This window comes from Mytilus galloprovincialis, chromosome 1 (genome assembly GCF_965363235.1).
Source record: "Mytilus galloprovincialis chromosome 1, xbMytGall1.hap1.1, whole genome shotgun sequence".
Classification (NCBI taxonomy): Eukaryota; Metazoa; Mollusca; class Bivalvia; order Mytilida; family Mytilidae; genus Mytilus; species Mytilus galloprovincialis.
Window position 1 is genome coordinate 21833798 of NC_134838.1, and position 24750 is coordinate 21858547.

Here is a 24750-nt window from a genome sequence, read left to right on the forward strand (position 1 = left end):
GTAGAGTTTTGATGAACGACGACAAAAGTAATTATATTCTTAGAGACAGAGGTGTAATTGAAGTGAAAGGAAAAGGCTCCATGAACACGTATATATTGATTGGAAAAGGAATCAAAAGATTACATGAACCAAATGACAGTTTCAGTGACCTTCCAATTGCAATTACCAAATCAAAAGCAAATGATCAGAAGCAACCAATCAAAATTACAGATACAAATAGTAATACCACTAAGAAAACAAAATCAAAAATCAGCAAGAGTGCTATTTGTGTTTTATTTTGATATCAAATACCTTTTGTAATTGTTATTTCTATTAAACATTCTTTTTGCAATAAATGTTTTGAGTCTACTTTTTTACTGGTAACTTTATATATGCAAATAAATATCTTTCGCTGCTGGATGGTGTCGTTGTAGCAATCTCGCATTGAGTCCTGGGTGTCATGGGTTTGATTTACGTTGGGGTCATTCAAAACAGCATAATCACGTGGCACAATGGATGTATACCTATCAGTTTCACCAAACAGATATACAAAACTAGAGGCTCTAAAGAGCCTGTGTCGCTCACCTTGGTCTTGTGCATATTAAATAATGGACACGGATACATTCATGACATAATTGTGTTTTGGTGATAGTGATGTGTTTGTAGATCTTACTTTACTGAACATTCTTGCTACAAATATCTCTGTCTATAATGAACTTGGCCCAGTAATTACAGTGGAAAATATTTTCTACAAATTTACAAAAATTTATGACAAATGTTAAAAATAAGCTATAAAGGGCAATAACTCCTTAAGGGGTCAATTGACTATTTTGGTCATGTGAACTTATTTGTAGATCTTATTTTGCTGAACGTTATTGCTGTATACAGTTTATCTCTAACTATAATAATATTCAAGATAATGACAAAAAACGGCAAAATTTCCTTAAAATTACCAATTCAGGACAGTAACCTAACAACGGGTTGTCCGATCCATGTGAAAACATCAGGGCAGATAGATCTTGACCTGATAAACAATTAAACCCTGTCAGATTTTCTCTTAATGCTTCGGTTTTTGAGTTATAAGCCAAAAACTGCATTTTACCCCTATGTTCTATTATTAGCCGTAGCACTTTTTGGTTGATTGGCCAGGTCACGCCACACATTTTTAAACAAATTACCCCAATGATGATTGTGGCAAAGCTTAGTTTAATTTGGCCCAGTAGTTTCAGAGAAGTAGATTTTTTTAAAAGATTACTAAGATTTACCAAAAAATGGTTAAAAATTGACTATAAAGGGCAATAACTCCTTCAGGGGTCAACTGACCATTTTGGTCATGCTGACCTATTTGTAAATCTTACTTTGCTGAACATTATTGCTGTTTACCGTTTATCTCTATCTATAATAATATTCAAGATAATAACCAAAAACAGCAAAATTTCCTTAAAATTACCTATTCAGGGGCAGCAACCCAACAACAGGTTGTCCGATTCATCTGAAAATTTCAGGACAGGTAGATCTTGACCTGATAAACACTTTTACCGCTGTCAGATTTGCTCTAAATGCTTTGGTTTTTGAGTTATAAGCCAAAAACTGCATTTTACCCCTATGTTCTATTTTTAGCCATGGCGGCCATCTTGGTTGGTTGGCCGGGTCACGCCACACATTTTTTAAACTAGATATCCCAAAGATGATTGTGGCCAAGTTTGGATTAATTTGGCCCAGTAGTTTCAGAGGAGAAGATTTTTGTAAAAGATTACTAAGATTTACGAAAAATGGTTAAAAATTGACTATAAAGGTCAATAACCTCTAAAGGGGTCAACTGACCATTTTGGTCATGTTGACTTATTTGTAAATCTTACTTTGCTGAACATTATTGCTGTTTACAGTTTATCTCTATCTATAATAATATTCAAGATAATAGCCAAAAACAGCAAAAATTCCCTAAAATTACCAGTTCAGGGGCAGCAACCCAATAACGGGTTGTCGGATTCATCTGAAAATTTGAGGGCAGATAGATCTTGACCTGATAAACAATTTTACCCCATGTCAGATTTGCTCTAAATGCTTTGGTTTTTGAGTTATAAGCCAAAAACTGCATTTTACCCCTATGTTCTATTTTTAGCCATGGCGGCCATCTTGGTTGGTTGGCCGGGTCACGCCACACATTTTTGAAACTAGATACCCCAATGATGATTGTGGCCAAGTTTGGTTTAATTTGGCCCAGTAGTTTCAGAGGAGAAGATTTTTGTAAAAGTTAACGACGACGGACGACGACGGACGACGGACGACGAACGACGACGACGACGGACGCCGGACGCCAAGTGATGGGAAAAGCTCACTTGGCCCTTTGGGCCAGGTGAGCTAAAAACTGAGTGTACGATAATGGACGAATAAAATTGTTTTTTTCTGTTTGAAACTTTTCTGATTGTGGGATTTAGTTTAAACGTGTTTTATAAAAAAATATTTATAAAAAGACTAAAAAAAAATGTTTCCATATAAAGTAATTGTTACACAATACAAATACTATACGAGTACGCTTGCAGTGTTCATTTTAAGATTGGAATACCAAAAAATAATTAGAAGCAAAAGCAAAATAGGACGTTACCAAAAAAGTACTGTAGTGTGATTTTAATTTGCTAGAGAAAACCGTGAAAACGATTCTGATAAAAAATAAATAAAAAAGGAGGTGCAAAATAATATTTCGAGTGTGAGAAAGTTTCATTACATTGTAATAATCATAAAGGTTTTGAAGCAATTGGAGATACATAATGGGTTCTCAATAAAAAGCAGGTGCAAAAACTAGGCTTTGGTAAGAGAAAATATAAAGGGCTCCAAAAATGACTAGTGTAACACCATTCAAACCGGAAAACTAACAGTCTAATCTATATTTTAAAAAAAACGTTAAACGAGAAACACTTATAAGCATAAGTTATCAACCACATCAATTAACAAACTACAACCACTGAACATCAGGTTCCTGAATTATGCTAGTCCAAGCAAATACAGCGGGTTTAAACGTTGTGATAGCTACCAACCTTCACCCTTACCTGAAACAAAAATGTAACATCAACTCATAGAAAGACACACTATAAGATATAAATTGAGACGGCTTAACTCTCGGCTTATTTTTGATATTATAGTATATGTTCGTATCATGAGTGATATTTTCAGAGAAGGTTATCGAGTTATGCCGCTTTTTGTAACATTTATAAGTTTCCAAGAATATTTTGATGTGTTGTTTACTTCTACTTGATGATTGGAACTATTTTAAGTATGAATTCATTACTTTTATTGGATTACGTTCAGTTAACGGATTTCATATGAGCTGTAAATTGACTTCAGTTTGAGATGTTAACTTTATCAAAAAAAATAAGTATAGCAACATTTAGTCTCGTCTTATTTCTCTATAAACTATTATAAACCTGTCATCTTTTAAACTACCATATATTTCTGACAATTTTAACAATGCATTGTAAAAAAAAGTATCCGAAAATTTGTAAAGTTACGTTTAGTAAACTTTATAAAGGGAGATTATTCAAATTTTATTTTGTGAGATAATAACAGGTGCTTCGATATGATTATACATACGATAATGTCGACAAGATAGTAACTGGTAAGACGTCTATCTACATGTAATATATTAGGTTCAATAGATCTGTACTGATTGACACTGCATGCTACTGATTTTTTTTTGTTTTAAAAAATTACGCGTAGAGGAAAATTATTAAAAAATGTATAATATTATTTCATACGGATCCCAGATTTATCTGTGACAGTGATCATACATATTCTTTAGAATGGAAGAGTTTCTTGTTTTGGTGATAACATATTATATGACATCGATTTAACGAGTTTTTGGTTATCAGCTTAATTTAACAAAATTCAACATGACTGTTACATTTGTACTTAAACTGTTAACATTAAACGTTCATTATATTTAGAAATGTTGAAATTGTTTAAGGATGAAAGTGAGTGTGTTGTCGTCTTCGAAACATAAATTATCGTTCCTAATTTCAACAAAATACTGCTTGTTTTATCATTTAATTCAGACCTATGATGTTTTCTTATCATACAACTTTGAAGCTATTCTGCATTGATAAATCTATTACGTTCTTATTTGTAGATGACATTTATATTATCATACTTAAATAAACTTAATTGCATCCACTTTAAGGGTAATTCAGTTATTTATGACGATCAAACAGCTGTACGGCTGTTTATATCTCATATTGTCACTGGCCTTGTTTTATAAATGTACCAACCTTATGTGTGTATCTATATACATGAATAAATATAACATACATTTTATCATCTTCGTTATTAACTAAAAGTTTTTCAATGACATTTTAATCAAACTAGAACAATATGAAATTGAATGCATCGCAACTTCTATATTTATTCTATATTTTCTAATACAATGCAATAAGTTTTCAGTCTCAATATTAAATCTAATTTTGCTTTGGTAAATAAGTGACAAACATAGCAGATATAAAATACTTCAAACTACTTCAATCTTTCTTGCATTGTAGCTGTATCTTCTTTTGAATTTGTTAGTAGTAATTAATTTAGTTCATATCACAATAAGGCACATCTAAAGGGAATAATTTGTTTTCAGGCGATACAGAGGCGTTTTATACGACAATTTTGATCGAGTGTCATAAACTCTACAAAGACTTTTGGAATCGGACAGCAGTGGTGTATCCTAATTAATCTAAGTACGAAATGTGATTGGTTATTGTAGATATTCCTCATGGAAGGTAAGATAATGTTAATATCGGCGTTTTGCATTTGCGTCGATCTGCATTTCACTTGCGCCGATTTTTTCTTTCACTTGCGCCGATTATTTCTTTATTTGCGCTGATTATTTTACAGGTAAAGCTAGGTTCACACTGCCGATCAGATCAACTCGATCAAACCCGATCATGCCAAATTACGTGATCGAGAGACTGGTCTGATTCAATCGACAAGAATGTTCGGGATAGTCTACCTTGCTCGTCATCGATCTGACTTTCTACCCGAGAGTTTTTGACATGTCAAAAACATTCGAGTAAGGATCGAGAAGCAAGTCAATCAAGAAGAGATCGAGAATTTGTCGAGTAGCGGTCGAATTGATCGGGAAACTATCGTGTAGAGATCGAGTTTGGTCGGAATACAAAAAAATTACCGATCTGTACTCGATCATTTCGACCTTTGCTCGACAAATGTCCGATCATTTCCAGATTAACTCGACCAATGCCCAATCTCTTCCAGATCACTGCGACTTGCATATTTATTTTATCCCAGACCAACTCGACCAATACCCGATCCCTTCGCGACCACATTCTACCACTCTTCGATCTCTTCTCGGTCATACACGAGAACCTATGACTGCTACGCGATTCTCTAAAAGTGTGTGCAGATCTGATTTACTCTCATAACTCTGCTTCTGCAAAAATATATTGACAACATTATTTTTAACTGTACAAAAAAAATTATCCATGTACAGTACGTGTCTTTACTTTTGCCAGGAGAGGTAACATTTTAAAAGGGAGGCAAAAGACATCTAAGGAACAATCAAACTCAAAGGTCGAAACAAACCGACACAACCATAGCGAAAAACGGTGACCAACGAGAGGACAAACAGCAGTTCACATAACATAGAAAGCGAAAAACGGTAACCAACAAGAAGACAAACAGCAGTTCACATAACTAAAAAAACAGAAAACTAAAAACGTGGCAACACGTAACCAAACAAAACATGGGATGATCTCGGATGTTCCGGAAAGGTAGAAAATCCTGCAATTTTGCCCCCGGCGGATTTTTGAAATATTAAAGTATTTGTGCAATAATATTCATTGTTAGACAGCTGATGACTAAGTTATCTTTCAAAGTTGGTTTATTAGAACATCAAGATTATATTTTATCTGTTTTATGGGCAATTTTCTGTGTTGTCTGTCCGCATTTTCCGTTTGTCCAGAAATGCTTGAAAAATAAAAACAAGAAGATGTGGTAAAATTGCTAATCAGACAGCTCGTCACAGAACACCAAATGACACAGAAATTATCACCTATAGGTCACCTTACATGCAGTAATTTTTTATTCATTCGAACTTTTTGACGTAATTTCACACACAAATGAGACGAAAGGCAAATATTCTTTATTTGGTGTGAATTTCTTTCTCACAGTAACGATAAAAACTGATCAGCGAGCACACGTTTTGATCATTTGTTTCTAACATACTTTGCAAGTTTGCATAAGCTTTGACAAACTTTACACTCGCTGCAAATGCTTCTACATGCTTGTCATAACTCAAAACATCGTATAAAATTACTCAAAATTTCAACCCCCTCTAGCTATAACAATGCATTTGTTTCTACGTCTGTTACGTTTAACAAACTATAACAAACGGCACACAACGTTTATCAAATTATGGTTAGAAAGAAATGCACTCTTGATCTCTTGATAGATATGTGTAAAATTGTAAACTGTTTCAGAAAGGTATCACTCCAGGGGATTGAAATTCTACTTTGGGTCAAATTTTAGAGAAATATGTTACATCTTTGCCCTCTTTTTGCTATAGTTTTTCTGGCAAATACATACAGATTGTTGCCATACAGCAAAATGAGAATATATATCTTTAACCCATTCAACTACTGAATATCAAATCTATGAAAAATAAGCAGTACACTTTATTTGTAAGAAAGCAATGAAATGGGGATGGTAAAGTTTATGTATATTTCCTTCTAACATAAGTACTAATCCAGTGACAAATCTCATTTTGCGGTGTCATATCCCAAAAGGAGCAATAAAACTACCATAGCATATCAGTGCTCACTATGAGGAAGTTTTTATAAGCATTGAGTTCTTCTTTATTTAGTTAGTGTCAGTCTTTCATACTACCCACACAGTGGTCTCCGTGTCAGCCACTGCTTCACCTAGATTTTTTTTCGGCACCCAATGCAGTCTTCTTGTTCGTAAGTATATACTCTTCAAGCTCCGTCACAGCTATTAAGCTGTCTCTCTGAGCTCTTACCACCTTGCCCACAAATCCAATTGCTTTATTTCTAGGTAGATATTTTAAATGTATGATTTTACTCGGACCTTCTACTGAATACAACCAAATAAACAGCGAATGTGTCCATGGGGCACTGATAATGCCTCAGCTAGCATATATAACATTATAAAGGGTCATGTTGGGACGTACGTCCGTACGTCCGGACAAGGGCAACACTTAATGCCCACTCTGAAGCCGCGGGGAATAAAAAATTCGGACGTTTTTATACTAAAAAATGTGTATACCCGACCAATTCCCGATTACCCCTACGATCAGGTCGATCTGGTCTGGTCGAGATTATGTTATGAATTACCAATTCAAACATGCATATAACTGGTGCCCCCTTCCCACAATGGGGAGGTGAAAGTAGAATGTTAAGCAAAAAAGTCTTAAAAACACTCTGTTTACATCAACTAAAATAACAGAGTTTCAAAATTAGCAATAAAATATCAAATGTCGTAAAATTCTAAATACAGCCTATAAAATATCAATGGACAATAAAACCTCTTTAGGCCATGAAAGAAAAAGCACAGTACTAAATGCAAAAAGGAGCAAATGGAACTTGAAATAATTGAATTGGCGCAAATAAAACAACCAAATCGGCGCAAATTAAAGATGGAAAGTTTATACAATACGCACAAATATTATACGCCAACTATTTCATTCCGGAAATTTTCCGTTACACAAACAAAACACATACAAGAAAAATACAATTTATTCGTTGCAAATTAACATTTTTTCATGAGCATTGACGAAAGTGTCAAAAGTCTTTTTTTTTAAATTACTATATGAATAAAATTACAGTTATTCCTGAATGTAACCGGTTTATCTAAATTGCGTTACAAATAAAGATGTTATAGTTTATATATTCAAATAAGATTAAGTTCAGAGTTGCTTTTATTCATTAGAAAACCAATTCGATGGTATGTTCTTCGCTTAACATGTAAATATTGCACTGAAAACTTTTTTCAATTTTATGAAAGTTTAATCAAAAATAAAATGACAGTGTCACTTTTATAAATATTATGTTTTAAACAGGTAATAATACAACAATAGGACCTGATGTTGACAATCAGCCTTCCAACGTTTTATTAGCTGTGTCTGCGTTTCTACTGATAGTATCCATAATGGCAGGAATTCTTATTTGCCTAGTACGTCAAAGGAAAGTGGGCACCATTAATGATGACGAAATCGAATTAGACGAACCTAATTGCGTTGACGAAACAACTAAATTAACTGGGGATAAAAACGCACTCTGACATTTTAGTTTACTTCATCTGTTTGAGTATTCTATTGTTACATTCGAACACTCAGATGGAAGACTACAGCAATTAATCAGAACTTCGCATACATTAGTATCAACAACACATTTTTTCATAATATAAAGTAAGGATACGCAATGACATAATGCCTTACAATATGTTTTTATCAATTCGGTTATGTTAACTGCATGTATATGATAATCGATATTTTAAGTGAATAAATCCAAGTTTTGTAATATGTCAAGTTGACTTAAATTGTAATTCAGTAAAGGTCAAGTGAAATAAATAACCACACAAGTTCATATAACACGAAGTGAAGTGAGACGTTTTCTTAGTCCTTGTTATAAAAAGTAGCCTGTTTCTTGGAAATGTTATTAGAACGGTTTCGAACAGTATGTTTAATCACCTAGAATATGTATTTATAAGTGTAGACATAATCTTATGAGTCTACCATATTTAGTAGAAAATACCATTACATGTGAAATATGAGATATCACTTCCATGTGAAAGTTTGAAAAATGTATGTTTGAACTAAGATGATGTTATTTGGAATCTATTCTGGGTCCCTTCCTTAATCTGAAGAGTTTGTGAGATGAGCAGCTAGCGGTGTGGTGTTAAATTCTGTAATAGAATCAACGAATACGCGTTTTTCAGGAATCAACGCCTATCCATTGTGTTTCTAAGTATATGTAAGAGAATGAATCCCTTTCTTCGTGATTAACGTAAGCGTTGTTTGTTGCGGTCTGTGATCTTTGGAGAATTCATTGTATTTGCTATGTTGTTTTGTTTTTTTTTGTAATTTTTTTTTGTTAATGTTTTAGTGGTTTTTTTATGGTATGATTTTATTAGTGATGGTTTTTATAAGATTTTCATTAAAGGTCAGTTATACTTCATTTGTCCAAAGAAGTGCAAGTCAAAATGTATTTTTATAAGAATTATAACGACGGTTGTCTCATGTAGTACAGGGTCTGTTTGCTCTATACGGAACATCTGAGATCACTCCTAGTTTGATTTAAAATAGGTATTTGTTGCTCCTACTTTTGTTTTTATTTTTTGAATGTCTGTACTAATTGTTTAGACCAGTGACAATATTGTGTAGGCTTTGTCGTTAAAAAAAATCAGAATTTCTCAAATTCACATCCAGACATGCTTCAGAAGAAAAAAATTTACACGACTGATGGTTTATGATTTTGATGATATCTTCAGATTATTTAAGAGTCAATAACCAATCTGTTATTGCGTAATGCATAATCATCATGTGATATACGTCATCGACATAGTCTATTGGATTACCACGACGAGTGTCAAATGTGGAACAGGATCTGCTAACCTTCTGGGGTAACGAGAATCACCACTGTAAATGTATATAGTGAATTTTGTTTTGCTCAGCTTTTAGTTTTCTATGTTGTGTTTCGCATATTGTTGTTTGTCGTTTGGTCGTTTTTTCATTGTTTGTCTTGGCAAAGTCAGCTTGTTTTCAGCTTATGGGTTTGAACACCCCTTGGTATCTCTGTCATCGCTTCTAGTAGGGAAATGTTTGTTCAATTTAATGTTTATTTTTTTATTCATTTGTTTCCAGCACAAGTCTAATATAAAAGTAGAATGTTGATATGATCTCTGTATGATAATGATTGGTCACTTAGGTCTCTTACTGTTCCGGGTCTTACACGACAGTGGTTTCAAATAATCGACTCAGTCGAGCATTCCTGGCGGTACATATGATGGGTTATCGTTCCTGGTAGATTCATCAGGTTAGTAGTCAGCACTTTGTAACATGTTTTATAACAAATCTTTTTAAAATTGTTCCTTTTATATATAAAGTTTTTTTTGAGAAACTGAACAAAAGTTTCATGGGCTTTTTTTGGTATAAACGTTCTTCATATTTTATTATTTCTCAGTAACTGTAGTTTCGAATATTCGACTTTGAGTCTCCCAGATAAAGATACATCCAGATAAGCAGGTTAAACGTAAGAAATTTTAATAAAAGTATTGTTTTCTTTTTACTTCACTTTTCATAAATAATATTATGTATGTCTTGTACCTAATAGATATAAATGAAATCAAAATATAGAGTAGATATGCAAATTTATAAAAGTTTTTAGTTGTAACTTGATGAATATCAACCAGTAATATTATTCAACTTCAGTTTCAACACTATAATTGCCTCCTATTTTTGTAAACGACACCTAGTAGTCTCTATACTTTATCAAAATAATGGTTTATTGAACCGCGCTATTCACTATTCAATGTTAAGTAATAAATTATGAATAATGTTCATTATTCAAGTTGAAGCGGTGAATAGTGAAATAAAAATAAAAAAAAATTTGACTGTGACACTATAGCTATATCCCGTATTTCTAAATTAGTCTTTTTGGTGTTATTTTATAAATACTCAAAATAATATCAGACATGATAAATAAAAACACTCTTTATATAGATTTTAATTTGATTTATTTATCTGGTTCCTAGTTTCGGAGGATAAACTAGTTAGGGGGGGGGGGGGGGGGGTTGGTCCTAACTATTTTTAAAGAAATTCCTTGGTTCAATGCATGTATGGACGACCTGAATACCAAAACATATATATCAAAATTGAAATACTCTACGTGGTCTTTTTTTTTATATTTTCACCGGACCTTTGCTATTCTCCATCCTTTAATTATAGATATAACAAGTCGATTGTGCAGCAATGACCATTAGAGGGGTTACGGAGGACCTGAATGCCAAAATACGCGTGGAAATTAAGAAATAGCCAATTTTGAATAATGAAATAGATATTTTGAATAATGGAATTGACTGTTGCGACCCTTGAGCCCAGCTCATTTCGAAGCTGTTGACCGAGGTTACTCGCCGCTTAAATATTTTTCTGGGATCTGGACCCGTCTGGCCACCACAGAGGTTAAAATTTGCCCATTTACGTATCTTTCCATTCCAACCTAACACTCGGTACTTTTCGGCATAACCCTACGGCAAAAATCCGAACCAGACTTAGCTCATTTCAAAGGTGTTGACCGTAAGGGGCGCCGAATGGGACTCTTGTGGTATTGTACAAAATTCAATTTTGTCATAACAAAATCATTTTTGTCTTACAAAACTATGTGATACAGACTTGTTTTGTGAGAACTTCAATTTTGTGATGACAAAATTCCTTTTTGTAGACAAAATTCATTTTTGTCATGACAAAATTCATTTTTGAAGACAAAATTCATTTTTGTAGACAAAATTCTTTTTTGTCATTACAAAATTCAATTTTGTCAAATAGGTATGCAAATATAATCTTATTTGCATAAAAAATTGACTTTTATGACACAAAATTGACTTTTGTGACAAAAATGAATTTTGTAACACAAAAATGAATTTTGTAACACAAAAATGAATTTTGTAACACAAAAATGAATTTTGTAACACAAAATTGACTTTTGTGTTAAATTTTCACTTCTGTTTAACAAAACTCAATTTTGTCTACCCGAAAATAAACACAAAATTGAATTTTGTGACAAAATATCAGTTTTGTATGCAAATTAGTTCACAGAATCCAAACATAACTAATTGCATTCATAATTGACTTTTGTCTCCCAATTTTCAAATTAGGTAACAAAAGTAAAGTCTGTGTTACAAAAATGAATTTTGTCATGACAAAAGTAACTTTTGTCCACTGAAAGATAATTTTGCATGACAAAATTTTAAATTTGTAGTATGCTACAAATTTTGTTAAACTGAACTCATTTTTGTTGAACAAAGCTCACTTTTGTCCGTACAAAATTGAATTTCGAGTATAAAACCACAAGAGTCCCATTTGGCGCCCCGTAGACCGAGGCTATTCGCCACTTAAATTGTTCTCTGGGATCCGGGCCCGTCTAGTCACCACAGAGGTTCAAAGTTGCCCATTTACGTATTTTCCATTCCAACCACATATTCGGTACTCTTTGGCATATCCCTACGGCAAAATTCCGAACCGGACCTAGCTCTTTTCAAAGGTATTGACATAGTATAGTTCCCACTTAAATATTTTTCTGATATCCGGTCTCGTCTGGCTTCCAAAGAGGTTCAAAATTTACCATTTACGTATTTTACATTCCAGCCACACATTCGGTACTCTTCGGTAGACCCCTACGGCAAAGTTCCGAAGTGGACCTAGCTCATTTCAAAAGTATTGATCCAGGCTATTTCCCACTTAAATAGTTTGTTGGGATCCGAGCCCGTCTGACCACCACAGAGGTTTAAAGATGCCCCTTAACGCAATTTTCCTTATTAACCACACATTCGGTGCTCATTGGCATATCCCTACGGGAAAATTTCGAACTGGACTTAGCTCATTTCTAAGGTATTGACATAGGCTTTTTACCACTTTAATATTTTTTGGGATCCGGGCCCGTCTGGCCACCACAGAGGTGCAAAGTTGCCCATTTTCGTATTTTCCATTCCAAACACACATTCGGTTCTCTTCGGCATATCCCTACGGCAAAGTTCCGAACCGGACCTAGCTCATTTCAGAGGTATTGACATAGGCTTTTTCCCACTTAAATATTTTTCTGGGATCCGGTCTCGTTTGGCATCCAAAGAGGTTCAAAATTGACCATCTAGTCTCTATCAATAAGCTTTAATTTGGTGTGTAATATTTTCCTTAATTGGAGCTGACGGATTGCAGCAGTCCGTTCCATTATTGAAAATAATCTATTTCTCAATGTTCACGCTTTATTTCGATATTAAAGTCCGTATGTACTCCTGTAATATGCGTTGCGGAACAGTATATCTGTAATTAGGGTCTAAAGGGTCGCAGCAATCCATGCCATTATTCAAAATATCCATTTCATTATTCAAAATTGGATATTTCGTAATTTTCAGGCGTATTTTGGCATTTACGTCCTCCGTAACCCCTATAATGGTCATTGCAGAACATATTGTGTATTCTCAAAGTAATCCTCTATCAATAAGCTTTAATTTGGTGTATAATTTTACCCTTAATTAGGAGCTGACTGGTTGCAGCAGTCCATTCCATTATTAAAAAATAAGCTATTTCTCAATGTTCACGCGTATTTCGATATTTGAGTCCGTGGGTACTCTTCTAATATGCTTTGCGGAACGTATTGAATATATACCTTTTGTTCCTCTCTTAATAAGCTTTTGAATGAGGTATAAGGTATATCTGTAAATAGGGGCTGAAGGGTCACAGAAGGCCATTCCATTATTCAAAATATCCATTTCATTATTCAAAATTGGCTATTTCTTAATTTTCACGCGTATTTTGGCATGTAGGTCTTCCGTCGTAACCCCTCTAATGGTCATTGATGAACATATTGTTTATTCTCAATGTATTCCTCTACCAATAAGCTTTAATTTGAGTGTATAATTTTACCCTTAATTATATAGGAGCTGACTGGTTGCAGCAGTCCAATCCATTATTCAAAAATAAGCTATTTCTCAATGTTCACGCGTATTTCGATATTTAAGTCCGTGGGTTCTCCTCTAATATGGAGCTGAAGGGTCACAGAAGGCCATTCCATTATTTAAAATATCCATTTCATTATTCAAAATTGGCTATTTCTTAATTTGCACAATCAACTTGTTATATATCTATAATCAGAAGATGAAGAATAGCAAAGGTGTAGAGAAAATAAAGAAATACAACGTAGAGTATTTTAATTTTTATATATATGTTTTGGTATTCAGGTCGTCCATACATTTAAGGAAGGAGTTTCTGTTAAAATAGTTAGAAAAATCCACTAGTTTATCCTCCGAAACTAAATCAATAAATAAAATAAAAGATTTAAATAGTGTTTTTATATTTTTTCTTAAAATAATTTGAATATTCGTTAGATAACATCAAAAGGACGAATTTAGAAATACGGGATATAGCTGTAATGTTAGTCAATTTTTTTATTTTTACAATATTCACCGCTTCAACTTAAATATTGTAGTGAAACATAAACTATTTCATTATTCATTATTCATCACTTAACATTGAATAGTAAATAGTGAACTATTTCATTATTCATTACTGAATTTTGAATAATGAAAAATGAATAATGGACGTACTTCAGCGCTGTGTTTATTGAGATCAAAGATATATAAATCAACACAACCCTTAAGCCTAAGTCACAATGTCACGTTTTATTACGTTTTAAAATTCTACGTTTCAACTAAGTTTTGAATAAAAATGTCCCGTTATTTTGAAAACTAGGTTTAACGAGGTTTCTGCCACGTTCTTATCACGTGTTCATACGTATTTGTGCATGAAGACCCACGTTTCCACCAAACATTGATACGTTTCGCTACGTAGTAAGTACGTTTTGTTGCGTTCCGCTAAGCTTTGATACGTATTTACTAGGTTTCAACTTCGTTTAAATTTTCGCTACGTTTTTTGTTGAATTCCAGTTTTGAACAAAGAATCAATACGGTTTTTTTACGTTTCTACTGTGTTTCGCTACGCTTCTTTACGTATACTCCCGTTTCGCTACGCTTTCAAAACGTAGTAAAACGTAGCTCTTGAAACGTGACAGTGTGACTAGGTCTTTACAGCGATACATTTCAGTTCACTTACAGAATACGAGATAATCAAATCCTCCTAAGATAAGCTGTAATTTTTATTCGGGTAGTCCTCTGATTAAATCGTTTACTCTACCTCAATTTAACCACTCTCCTGACCTAGTTCTGTTCACTGTTTAATTAAACCTTATCAATAATTATTATGTGCATAATAAGCAGCTGCTAGAAGAAGTTTGAAATGGCACTAACTCTTGCATTAAGTTTACCAACGATATCAATGGAAGACACAACATGCAAAAACCTCTGTGGCAATGCAAACCCAACCAAAAACCTAGGTTATCTAAGGTATCATGTAGCTATTAGACAAAAAGTAGCATGGTATGAAGTCGGATGCTTTGGAAGAGTAACCATATCCTGCTCGACATGTTGCACCCGTTGTGTTGATCATGTAAGTACAACAGTGTGGGCTGTGAATACTTCAAAAAAAAAGTATGAATTTCGATTTTATTTCTTTTTGTTTGTATTTTTGTTAGTTTGTGCTGTTTCTACTTGATTGTTTGGAAAATGTACACACATTATCGATTATTGTTAGAAATAATGATATAGAAGTTATCTATTGATTTATGGTCAATTTATTTTGACCTTTTTTATTTTGAACATTTTATCGTTGCCAACCGATAAATCAAAACATACTACTATCTTTTGTGTATCCTAGAGGTTTTAAATTAATTGAAGGAAAAACATAGAATCATTTTCATAACAGCGTGGACAACCGCAATATTTATGTTGGTTATAATACTTCAAATCATTTACCTTTACGATAACAGTGATTTTACGCTCACTCAGTCTGTCGGACTTAGAGGCCTTCCAGTGGGGTATTAAATAAAATTAAAAAAAAAACAATAAAGTACATGCAGGTGCACGAGAAGGACAAAAAGAAAGTTTAAGTATTCAACATTTAAATCAACACACAAGGTTAAGTTATCTGCTTGTTATATACATTTTATTTAATTTAGGCGTTTAGGACCTTTGGCGACCCTACAGTTAAAATGTTAATAACATGTACGATATGACAAGTGGGTGTTACAAACGAACGTTCACCTAATCTGGCCCAGACAATTGATAACCTGAGCGGGCCAAGAAATGGTCTTTTTCACGCTGTTATGAAATGATTCTGAATAATTCACTACAAGCCGTTTTCATTTTTGAAATGAATCATTCTATAAAATGTTTTCAGATATTTCATTTATTTACATCGTCGTATGACTATCCCTTTTTTCATGAACGTAACCATCTGTAGTGATATGGTTAGTCAATTTTTTTATTAGTTTATAGAAGATTAATCATTTGAAATACGTAATTTTATATTACAAGTCTTTACACTGTGAATATTAATCCGAAAATTAGCATTTGAAAATAGATTGAGGAATATATTCAATACTTCGGTGGTGGAGCGCCATAGCCTCCATAAGCTGGGGGAGGCGGAGGCTGTGAGTAACCAAATTGTCCCTGAGGTGGAGGGGGTTGTGGGTATCCAAACTGTCCCTGGGGAGGTGGGTATGCCATATTCTGTCCAGGTGGTGGAGGATAACTCATTCCGGCTGACTGATTTGGAAATGTTGGTCCTTGGGCTGAAATACAAACATCCAAAGTAGGAAACTAATTATATTGAGAAGAAATAAAATTCATTTGACTCTTCTAAAATTAAAGACATTAATCTGAACCATTCCTTAATGAAATAGGGAGAAATAAATGGTACCTGATCCAAGTGATTTAAATATGACAATTTTATGTTCACAAAACATTCTATGCATGTACAAAGTATAAATATTAGACATGGCATGTTTTAATATTAAGATTGATCCATTCATAGGGTCTTTGCATTGGTAATACATTCATATATACTAAAACCAGTTATTGGCATGATAAGGGGTTATGTTTTTCTTGTAAAATTTATGATGGCATGAGATTAATCACATTGCGGGAGATATTGTGTTTGATTTTCATACGATTTAAGCATTACCTTTTGATCAAATAGTCATTTGTTAATTTGTGATGTTCATGGTGACATTGCTTCTTGTGTTGCATAATCTGACATTGGAATGCGACTTTTGAACTGAGTTTTACTGTGCGTATTGCTATGCATTTGTTTATTCCACCATGGCTCGTGGTATATGAAGAAGAATTGATATCCGAACAACAAAAAACCTATGTTAAATCCCGCTTCATTTATGCGCTGTCCCATGGCGAGCCTCTAGCCCTTGTTAGTTTTGTGGTTTTTTTTTTCAATTAATTTTTGTTTCATAAAAATGTTTCGGAGTTTAGTGTGGCGTGTTTGTTTTGCTATACTTTATAGTATAGGGGTCAGCTAAAACCCGCAGCCGGATGCGGATTTCTCTCGCTGCGCCGAATATCTATATTGTTTGCCTTATGGTGTTTTCTAATCTTTGACGCATTCCCCGTTTCCATTTGCAATTCTATAAGTTAGAGTATTACATACGTGGAGGTGCATGAACAGTAGCTACGGTTGCGGTTGGACGCACAACGGTTCCTCTGTTCCCACTGGTTTTCATTTGCTTGCATACAACCATAACAACAACAAAAACTATAACTCCAAAGATGATGCAACCAACAACTATCCCGGGAATAGCAGTAGTTGGACTAAAATGTACAAGTGAATGAATACAAATATGATAAAAAAGATACTTCATATGATATATTTACACGAAGTTAACTATCCATGTTTTTTCTAAAATATGATTTTGCTGGTTGGCATTACCTCTCATCCTTCAGAATTTTTAGAATAAGGATTATACTTCTTTAAGTCAGACCTATTGTCTTTTATTTAACTTTACTTAATAAGACATAATTGTTGAAAACAAATAGACATAACACACTGAATACTTAAATAAATGGTAATACAAAAGTCAGAAATATGGAAAGCTACTGTCAGCCAGGTGGACATATTGTAATGTATTGATTTAAGGTGGCTCGGGTGTATTCCTCTATCTTGGGTTTTGAAGAAGCAGATACCAATTGGTCTATTCCTTTAATGAAAGGTGCAAATTTTGAGAGAAGAATATAATTTATGTGTAAGACTTTTAATGATAATGAAAATTATGTGTTTTATCATATTGACGGCTGTATTTTCTAAAGAACACAATATTTTTGGATTTTTATCCAACTTTGAAAAACAAGTGGAAATAACACAAATAAAGTAATTCCAATATAGAAAGTGTTGTGAATTTTCCAATTTAAATATATACGAAAAAAACAAGTTCGTTTACCCCATTTTCCTTTTTCCTTTTTCTTATCTGAAAGCACGTTATAAGACCATTAGTTTCTGTGTCATTTGTTGTGTTGTGTAGAGAGTTGTCTCATTGGCAATCATGCCACATCTTCTGTTTATACTCATCATATATACCAGGTTAACTCATTCTCTTCTTGAGATTCAAAAATATCTAATTGATCGTATATAGTTTTATTCGAGAAAAATAACCGGTTTTTGCGTTAAAATGCAACTCAAATGAAATAAATTGCTAACTGCTACTTTTTTTACCAAACGTTCTATATCAAATATTTTCTGGTATTGTGTGCGAACCTAGTTTAGAATAGATATTCGAAACAAAGAATATTGTATAAGTAAACCATCTTAAATATACTCACAAAGAATAATATGAATCGCAATAGTAGTAGGAGTAGTAGGCGCTGTAATAACAGTAACTGGCTGTAACAGGTATAACTATAAACGAATATAAGCACAATCATAATCATGATAAAAGATTCGGATGTGACAGGTATAACTATAAACGAATATAAAACAGAATAATAATCATGATAAAAAAAAACCGGCCGTGACTGGTATAAGGCCATTTACCACAATTAATTCCTCTATAAAATTCTTAATAGCTTTTTGTCTCATTAAAAATATTGCACCATGCGTTTTTGTCAAATGTTGTGTGTGTGTATGTGTGTAATGTATAGTACTAGTCCAAAAATATATATTCAAAATTCAGAAAGATTGAAGTAATCATTCTTACAAATTTAGCCAATACACATCCATACCCCTTTTGACAAGTCAAGAGATGTTCCGAAAACTGTAAATGTTACCTTTTTGCACTCGGCCTAATCATTCTTTCCATATAAAAATAAGTTAGAATACAACATTTTAAAGATTGTTTCTCTCTTCTTTCATTTTCACACCAAAAAAAAAACCACCAAGAAATGAATAAGAAAGGAAAAGAACGAAAATAAGGCAAAATACACTCTAATTAAAAGAAACTATATTCGTAAACAACGAAAAGCGGGGTCATTAATTGTGGTCTTGGGCCATAACTGTAATCGAATATAAAACAGAATCATAATCATGATAAAGTAGCCGGATGTGACTGGTATAATTATAAACAAATATAAAACAGAAACATAATCTTGGTAAAGTAGCCGGCTGAGGTTGGTATTAATATAAAACAGAATCATGATTTTTATATAGTAGCCCGCTGTGGCTGGATAACTATATACGAATACAATAAATGGGCTTGGTTTTCGGAAATATCTTTTATTTTTAGACATGTCTTATGATGGTCTTATGACATGTTATAGTCGTACGCTATGTTTTCGAAAGCGTCCCAAGTTATGATACATCATAACATTTGTCGTAAACTTAAGACACCTCGCGACATGATATATGATGGTCTTATGAATAACAACTGAAATTTTAATTACTTTTCATGTATAATCTTATGTTCATTACAATTGGTATAATATAAATAAACTCATCATAGATAATAGTGTTGTTGCTCCTTCGGCAAAATAGTAAACATTTATTCTTCTCCACTTTGCAATTAAAATTTGAATCTCCTACGACAAAACATTTGAACAAATTCTTACTCATGATTTTGTATAATAACTAGAAACATTATTTCTTTCCTTATAGAGCTACTTTATTTATGTATTTGCACGAGTATTTCGTTAAGCAGGTACTCGAGGTACCGAATCTTAGATATATTCATAATAAAAAAAAACTTCATGTATGATAATACATAGATGCGAATTTAGATTTTTATAAAATATATATAAACTAAATTTAATCAAATTTTCAAAACAGATTGCAATTCCTTTTTCTATATAATTTCATGTTCATCATAATGCAAAAATTAAAAAAAAAATATTCGTAAATAATAAGAATGGTTATAATTATCATGTTCATACTTTTATATTTCTTTTTATTAATTTTTTAACTTTATATTTGAAATAGAATTTTTAAAAATAAGTTTACTTATAAGAATCATAAGAGCATCACAGGTATGACTATTTTATTATCAAATTGAATGACATTTATAAGATGGTCATAAAATGTGATTTCGAAAAGCAGGCCCCAGAATGATAATCATGATAAATAGCCCGCTTTGACCGGTATATCTATATACGAATATAAAACACAATCATGATAATGATGTAGAAGCCGATAGTGAATGGTATAACTATATACGAAAATAAAACAGATTCATAATAAATTAGCTGACTCCGTTTCATAATTAACCTTCACCTTGGCTACAAGAACATTTTAACGGTACAACTAAAAAGGGTATATAGGTATATTGATAAATTGTTATTTGTTTTACTATTAGTCAAAAATGTATCATGCAAATCCAATTTTTTATGAACGTAAATGTTTATATACTTTTGGAAATAGGTTGATCAGTGCATTTCTGTAAAAGGAAAACCTGGGATCGGTGTTCTCGAAAATATCCTAAGATTCGTTCTAAGACACATCTCAAGACCAATTTCAGGATGGACTTAAACATCATCTTAAGACATCCGTAAGTTGCGTTTCAAAGCTATCTCAGACGCATCTTATGTTAGGACGTTCGTATCGTATCCTAATTGCGAAATTTTAAATCGTTAAAGTATTTTTTTGATAAAACATCTATTAATGACGAAACAAATTATTGTTTAAGAATTTTATAATTACATGTTTAGAAATAAATGCATGATTTCAAATTTAAATATCATGATAATAAAATTATATAAAAAAGGATGGTACTTAAAACTGAAATTGGAATTGAATTTGTGGGGTCATCGTGTCGTGAAACACGAAGTTCAAAGTTTTAAACCAACACACTTGCTTTTTATAAGAGATAAAAACCGATGGTGCGTTTCATTTCATGTTCATTTTCACGTAAAATGATGAACAAATTCACACTTTGTTTAGGTAGCATACAGATAGGATTAGTCTACAGACATCTAATTAGATGTTCTAAAGTTAAGACAAAAAAGTGATATATCCTAAGTAAAGAGAGCTTCGAAAACATGACTTAGGACAGAGACGTGTCATAAGATGATTTTAAGACACGTCCTAATCCTCAGATAGCTTTGCGAACATCAACCCTGGTTTATCTGCATGTACTCATCGAAAACAGAGCAGTTTTAAATTTCATTCAAAACCAAATCTAATTTCAGTCCAATGAAGTTACAATACAAGAGATTTATGTACGTTTGGTGATAAGATCTAAAGATTACCAATCTTTTTAATTTGACCGAGACCAAATAAAAATTGATTAAAAAGGACCTGCCTTTCATAATTTATAGATAACAAGTGACTAGTTGGATTTGTATAACAAGAGCATGACTTAATGGCTGCCTGTTACTGGATTGTGTTATGCCCAGACCACAACACGAATGGATTCTCTGAATGGTAACGATAGACTATGTGACTGACTGAGTTTGGTGCCTGGAACTCTGGGTATAAAACTTTAGGGAAAACTAACACTTGAATCCCTTGAACACGAGTTTATAATTCAATATTTCAGCATGGAATGCTTTTTTTCGGATGGACATTTAAGTCCTGTTTGACTCATCAAAGTAATAAACATACATGTAAATATAAGTATGCAGAATTAAATTGACATGAAGAAAAGAGCGCCAGTTTTTACAAAATCCGACTTTTTATTTACGCCAAAATGTTTTGTTTCATGTGTGCCAAAAAATAAAACCTATATTTGTGCAAGTTTACAGGAAACTTATAACCGATCGTGCTTATTTAAAAAAGTTTTCCCCCGTATTTATCAAATGAGTTTATAATCTTTACTAATAAAAAAAACTGTGAGCTATTTTGGTTGAGAATTAATTGATATTAACCAGTTTACGGTGTCATGATGGACACTGTTGATTCGGAGGCAAATAGAGGAATAAGAACGTAATTTTTATTGATCACATGTATAGGTTTTCGTATCTTCTGAAAAATAAGGCAACTTGTTCAGTGTACCAAAAATAATAGATATTGACAACAAAAAATATAAAAACTTGAACGATCACCGCCATCTTTTATCAATAGAACTTACATATATATATATAGTGCTTTTATGATGGTGCTATGATGACGTATTTTTTATGCATATTTTTTATAATCAAAACAAAAACTGTGTTTGAAAGTTAATATTGAAAGTATCTTTTGAATGAATATATTGCTTTATACTATTGACCTGTATCTACCAGTATCCTTGGCGCAAATGAAAGTATTTTGGCAAAAAGGAATATTGTTTGTGTCGCAAATAAAAAAAAATGTTAGCTCTAATAAAATGCCAATAAGCGGGAAATCAAAGCATCAGAATAAACATACGTTTACTAAAACTGGAGCATGGGGCATTAAAAAACCGTCGAGGAAATACTGGCAAAACCAGCAAATGAAAATTGATTAATAGACACACTCAAATTATAACATAACATTAACAACAAAAGTTTTCGAACTGAATAACTGTTACAGATGAATGCTCAAAATATGTAGATTTAATGTAATGGATAAGAAACGCAAACAGAAACCTCCAAAAAATTGTATACATCACATTGAATTTTTAAGTCTAAAAGGTAAAAATTATATGAGCAGCAATTGACTTGTCTCCACAAGAGACCAAAATTACACAGAAATAAACAACTATAGGTCACCGCACGGCCTTCAACAATGAGCAGAGTCCATACCGCATAGTCAGCTATAAAAGGTGTTTTTTTATGCTTGTCAATGGTGGTCACATGAGATTTCACTCTTTTTAAATCATAGTTTTCATTGAAAGATTTTAATTCAATTTTATGTCAAGACATTTAAATGTACTAACGAAGTTAGGTTTTATAAAGCCAAATTGTTTTCTTTAAACCTTTATTTAATCGGTTCAATTCTACAATGGGTATAGTTTTTGCCTGCTGCGTTTATTATTAAGAGTTTAACAAATCATAATAAACTGGATATACATTTAAAATAAGTCACAACGACAATTAAAAACTTAAAACTTTTATACTTTTGATCACCTTGTATGTGTTAGAATCAAAATAGTTTGAATCAATTGTTATAGTTTGTGTGCGTCATTTCCTTGTCTATTGGATGACGTAGGTCTGACAAGAAACTTTTAATTTGTATAGTTGGTGTATATGTATGTAGATAAAGATTTGTTATTCCCTTTGTAATCCTAGTTCGGTCTATTACTTACCTACATTCTTTAGAGGGGTCAACATAGGACAATCAAAACCCGTCGGGGAAAACTTGACAAAACCAGGTTGAAATGAAAGCTGACAAATAGACATACTCAAATTATAATATTTCACTGAAAACAAAAGTTTGACCAAGACTAAAATTCCAGTTAAAAATTATTTAAAAAAAAAAACTCATATTAATACGTTATATGAAAAACCCTTTCCTGTGTTAACTTTGCAATACCAGAACTCTCGAGGTTTTTGTTTTTTGTATTACATAGAATTAAATAACGATAAATACCTTCATTTAATATACAGACAGTAATAATGATAATCCAGTTGAGAACAGTCATTTTGGACATTCGTGTACAAATAAATAGGGTTTCTTTTGATTTTAAATACTTCACAGTGGTATAACAGTAATAAATATTCAATACGTTTAAATATTTGTAATACGTATTATAGGTAGACGTATTTAAATGGTCAGCACATGGATGCAAAGTTTATATTGTGTAACGAACGTAAACACAACGAAACTAGAACATGATAATGGTTTATGAACCTTTCTTTAGGACTGCATATAACGATATTTCGAAATTTCATTTATTTCAAAACAGAATGAAATAGACATGCTTTTTTGAAAATCCTGAATGAAATACAAACATTGAAAAGTTGATAAAGAAATCAAAGCCAAACACATATAAGAATCAGAGTTATGCAACAGAAAAAATCCTTAATTATCCATATGTGCATGCCAGTACGAGGTATACTATACTTGGTTGTTGGTATCCTCTGGAGCCAACAGTAAAAGTTAACTACACGATAAGCACATTATTTCACCAACCTTAATTTTCAATTTAGAAGTTTTAAAGACATATCAGTGTAAAATATTACAATACATATGTATAAACTAATGACAATTTTATAAGCAAGCATGAAGTTAGAAACTGAACAATTCTTAATTATAATGACCGATGTCAGTCAACATATAATTTTATCCGACGTAAAAAAAGGCATATCTTTATAATATCCCAAGTAGCACCTAGTGACGATAAACGCTTTGCCGCGTAAACTTTTGTCGGCGTTTTCATTACTGTAAAGTGAACACACAGCACTCACCCTTTTTCAATAAGATGAATAAAAAAATATAAAGTGGAAAATGCAAATAAAATTAGTCTAAAACTAGTTTCATTTTAGCCCCTATCGAGTAGCTATGTTTAAGAGAAAGCAAAATTCATTATACTTGATTGATTTGTAAATGCTTAACGCACACTAGCAAATATTACATACATATTCGAACGATATTTCATTGTGTGAAATTTCTCTAAAAGTATGGTGCCAAGTGTCAAAAAAATTCTTTAAAACTGTTAAACAGAAAAACATATGGCGAAATTCATTTGCAAAATATAGGAAAATCATTATATCTTACAATTACTAGTATGATTTTCTAAATTACGTGTTTTACAAGGCATCCCAGATACCGTTTTTCATATGGAATGTTTAACAAGAAAAATGAAATATTTGCTCTCTTTG

The 24750-nt window shown here is 32.5% G+C and overlaps 2 protein-coding genes and 1 long non-coding RNA gene across 3 annotated transcripts in view; 2 read left to right on the forward strand and 1 right to left on the reverse strand.

Annotated features, from left to right (window-relative positions):
* LOC143069052 (guanylate cyclase soluble subunit beta-2-like) overlaps window positions 1-329 on the forward strand; it is a 67179-nt gene extending 66850 nt beyond the window's left edge. Inside the window, exon 12 of the mRNA XM_076243485.1 lies at window positions 5-329. Within this exon, the coding sequence (XP_076099600.1) occupies window positions 5-281 (277 nt within the window). The 3' untranslated portion in view covers window positions 282-329. The remainder of the gene's footprint in view (window positions 1-4) is intronic.
* A 3202-nt stretch (window positions 330-3531) lies between these two features.
* LOC143069061 (uncharacterized) lies at window positions 3532-8512 on the forward strand. The gene is made up of 3 exons (XR_012976318.1): window positions 3532-3592; window positions 4595-4736; window positions 8051-8512. It is a non-coding gene; the product is annotated as an uncharacterized LOC143069061 (long non-coding RNA).
* A 7588-nt stretch (window positions 8513-16100) lies between these two features.
* LOC143069094 (uncharacterized) lies at window positions 16101-23698 on the reverse strand. Its single transcript, XM_076243552.1, has 4 exons — window positions 23519-23698; window positions 18424-18499; window positions 17258-17418; window positions 16101-16388 (listed from the first exon to the last, which is right to left on the reverse strand). Exons 1-4 carry the CDS (start codon window positions 23577-23579, stop codon window positions 16192-16194), a joined length of 495 nt encoding a protein of 164 aa, XP_076099667.1. The 5' UTR covers window positions 23580-23698; the 3' UTR covers window positions 16101-16191.
* Between the last annotated feature and the right edge of the window lie 1052 nt (window positions 23699-24750).